Consider the following 3,812-nt stretch of genomic DNA (forward strand, 5'->3'; position numbering starts at 1 on the left):
TGGTTTTATGGAGGCTGGTGTGCGGGATGTGATCCTATGGGAGACATGATCCTCCACCCAAACAATCAAGATATTCAGTCACCTTTGTTATTGAATGCAGCTGCTCTCCCTAAAAGTGGATGGTGAGAGACTGTCAGGGTATGTTTATGATAGACGAAGGCCATCAACCCGATCATAAGATAGAGGGCCTTGTGGATGTCGAAGACTTTGATGGTAATTCGTATGGAACCAGGACCTTCTACACTAGCAGTTCACTTACTGGCTTTAAAGGCGTATATTAGACTTCGAAGTAACTTGAAATCAGATCTGAATGAATACATGCCTACAGGAGAACTTATGTTTTGGTTCTGGGTTCTTTCAAGGTACTCGAATCCGGGTCGGGTACAGGTGGACTCGAGTCCTATTTCTAGGAATCGAGTACCCGGAAGGGGAGAGAACTCTGTAGTGGCAAGGGCAGGTAACTCTAACCTAGCGCAAAATGGACGGCAAGCGTGCTAAGTCGAGTGTTTGGACTCATTTTGAGCTGGATGCAAATGGTAAGAAAACCAAATGCCGACTCTGTGGTACCATGCTAACCTACTGCGGAAGTAGTACAAGTTCGATGCACAAGCATCTTGAACTAAAACACAGATCTTTGATTCAAACAGAGTCAAAAGCGACAAAGAAACAAAGCACACTTACATTCACAGCCAAGAAAGTTCTTACGAAGGAAAGCTATGAAAACATCACAAGCAAGGCCATGCTTATGTGTGTGAGAGATTTGAGGCCGCTGAATATCGTACAGGGCGAAGGTTTCCGAGGTTTTTGCGCTGCATTAAACCCTAACTATGAAGTTCCTTGTCGAAAAACAATGCATAATTATCTGATGAAAACATTTGAAGATGCTAAAATTGTTTTGACTGAAACGTTCAAGTCCACGGAGGGAGTTGCTCTAACCACAGATATGTGGACGAGTTGCGCTACACATGGCTACATTACTGTAACAGGTCATTATCTGACAAGTGACTGGCAGCTGAAATCTTGTGTTATTGCCACAAGGCGGGTAGAAGAGCGTCACAGTGGGGAAAACATAGCGGAAATCCTGAAAGGAATACAATCAGAATTCAAAATCCAAACGGTCTCGGGTTTGACTACAGACAACGCCAGCAACATGACAGTAGCAGCTAGGATGGCTGAATACCCCCATGTACGATGTTTCGCTCATACATTGCAGCTTGCAGTCGGAGATGCACTCAAGCTAGATGCTGTTGACAATGTCATCATTCATTCAAGGAAACTTGTCTCCTTCTTTTCAAAATCACTTGTGGCCACACAGCACCTGGAGGAGGTGCAGAAAAAACTGGGGAAACCCATCAAACACGTCATTAGTGACGTCTGCACCAGATGGAACTCCATCTATTTCATGTTTGAGCGGTTGGTTGAAGTACACGCTGATGTCGTTACAGTTCTTCATGATGACAAGAAACATAAGTCCCTGATACTAAAAGATGCTCACTGGGCCCTGATGGAGCACCTAGTTCATTGTCTGAAACCCTTGGTATCAGCAACTGAAGTTCTCTGCAGCGAGCAGTTTCCTACAGCTGCAGGCGTGTATCCTCTTGTCTTCGCTCTGATGAAGAAACACCTGCTGCCGTCTGATCTCGATGTGGCTGTCATCACACAGGTCAAAAAGAAAATATCAGATGGTCTTCAGTCAAGATTGCTCAAAGACAACTTCTTTCTGTCCCCACCAATGATTTGCTACAGCCCTCGACCCATGCTTTAAGAACCTTCGCTTCTTGGAGGACAACCAGCGGGAACAACTGCAGGATCACATTGTATCCCTCATCAATGGTAATGCTCAAGCTGAAGGTGGAGATCCCGAGGATGATAACAGTGTTCCCGGAGTCAGCGAAGTTCAGGTCAAACAGGAGGAGGAGATCTTGCCGTCACCTAAGAAAAAGGTGAAGTTCTCTGAAAGTCAGAAGGCAATGTCCTTCCTACTGGGGGACATAATTGAAATCTCGGATGATGTCTCAGACAGGACCGCCAAGCAGGACTATAGCGACTTTCAAGCAGCCTCCAACAAGTTGTCAGCCTCTCTTATCAGAGGCAGTTCATTCTCCTTGAACTGGTGGCGGGAAAATAAAGTCGTCTTCCCGAGGCTACCTGTTCTTGCACACCAATATTTGAGTATTCCCGGGACCAGCGTTCCCTCAGAACGGGCTTCCCTACTGCCGGCATGACCATTACACACCAGAGGGCAGCACTTGATCCGAAGACAGCCGATGCAATAATATTCCTGAATAAGAATATGTCTAAATCATCTGACACTGTCCCCGGCTCTGCTGCTGCAGCATCCACGACACAGTCGACGTCTTCTGCTCTGCCTCTTGACGTTAAAGCCGAGCCGAAAGATGACCCTCCCACCCTCCCCAACCTCCAGTCTGCTGAAGATTCGGATTGAATCAGTGAGATACGATCCATTCTCGAGTTCATCACTAGTGAGATAAACGCGTTCCTTACATTGAGTAACTATGTTCATTAACTATGTTCATTTTGTTCACTCACTATGCTTGTTAAGAAAATTCATTAAAATCTCTTAAGATTACGCTGAATTTTGTCTTTAGTTACTATTTTATTTCAATTTCATGAGACAGCTTTTACTTTTGCGTCAAACCTAAATCCATTCACTATTACAGAGATTGTAGGGAATGGGAGATCAATAAAACATTGAATTAGCATATTAAAACGAACGTCTATTGAAAGAGCACACCCTGGGATGTAAATACAATGTTCGATTGGTTATCATTACATTAAGAAGAACGATGATCAGAAATAGAAGCACAACTCCCGTAACTCACATATACTACCATTCAGTTACTATACATATTATAGTTTAACAAATAATAATCAGCAAACAGTTATTCCAATGAAGATACGCAATATTCACTTACATAAAATTTAGAATATTGAAATAGCAAAAGTTTTTTCAAACAAACGCATTTCCATGCAACATTTAAATATCTTGTGGAAGGATAAAGATATAAAGTTAAATCACTGCAGATATTTCATAAACGGTTAATAAGTTATTCACGGCTCTGTATTAGTCTGTACTCTGTAATGTATAATAGGCAAACTGTAATGCAAATAACCAGTCTTCCCTGATACGAGCGAAACATTTTGTTATGTAGCTTAACTCAACTGCTGTACAGTTTGCCTGTCTCTATCTCGTATAGAATTCTCCAGTCAGTAAATGGTACTAAATACATCAATCAAATTTTATTCTATGTAAGTTTACATAAAGTCTACATGAAAAATGTTATAGGTTCAGTTAGAATATCACATCTGAAGGTAGTTGTCTGCTAGTTGATAAAATAACTTGTCTCTTTCATTATTGACGTAACACACATGTACATCACTGGTACTGTCCGGTTAATGGAGGTTATTATTAAGGACTGTAATTTATATGCGCATGAGCACTGAGTAGTCAAGTCACAGACTGTCAGTAACAGCGCGAACGAAAAGTTCTGTGTTTTAACAAGGAATGTACGTAATGGTGTTACTCTGTATCTTAGTTAAACAGACGTAAATTAAATAGCCTAAGATCAGTTACTTACTGCCATACTTTCTACTCCTCCAAAACAATCTCTGTCAAATCGTGATTGGATATTCAGAAAGTTGACAGAAAGCGTTGTATTTCTTACACTTCCGGGTACTCGATTCCGATTCGGGTAAGTACATCCGGGTACTCGATTCCAGTTTTTCCTACCCGTCCCAGCCCTAGGACCAACATACGTGCAGGAGGACAATTATTTTCTGCTGCTTCAACC

At 42.1% G+C, this 3,812-nt stretch overlaps 1 protein-coding gene across 1 annotated transcript; it reads left to right on the plus strand.

Moving 5' to 3' along the window:
• Positions 1 to 478: 478 nt before the first annotated feature.
• On the plus strand, positions 479 to 2,225 carry LOC124288393 (E3 SUMO-protein ligase ZBED1-like). Its single transcript, XM_046724910.1, has 3 exons — positions 479 to 536; positions 987 to 1,663; positions 1,767 to 2,225. The coding sequence occupies exons 1-3, from the start codon at positions 479 to 481 to the stop codon at positions 2,223 to 2,225; spliced, it is 1,194 nt and encodes a 397-aa protein (XP_046580866.1).
• Positions 2,226 to 3,812: the final 1,587 nt, after the last annotated feature.

This window comes from Haliotis rubra, unplaced genomic scaffold (genome assembly GCF_003918875.1).
Source record: "Haliotis rubra isolate DU_JTF1 unplaced genomic scaffold, ASM391887v1 Scf417, whole genome shotgun sequence".
Taxonomy (NCBI): Eukaryota; Metazoa; Mollusca; class Gastropoda; order Lepetellida; family Haliotidae; genus Haliotis; species Haliotis rubra.

Bases quoted from the DNA above. Each gene is read 5' to 3' on its own strand.
- LOC124288393 (XM_046724910.1), top strand. From the start codon at position 479: ATGGACGGCAAGCGTGCTAAGTCGAGTGTTTGGACTCATTTTGAGCTG. The intron at 537-986 runs GTAAGAAAACCA...TTACTGTAACAG, and splicing joins TTTTGAGCTGGATGCAAATG to GTCATTATCTGACAAGTGAC. The intron at 1,664-1,766 runs GTCAAAAAGAAA...CCATGCTTTAAG, and splicing joins ATGTGGCTGTCATCACACAG to AACCTTCGCTTCTTGGAGGA.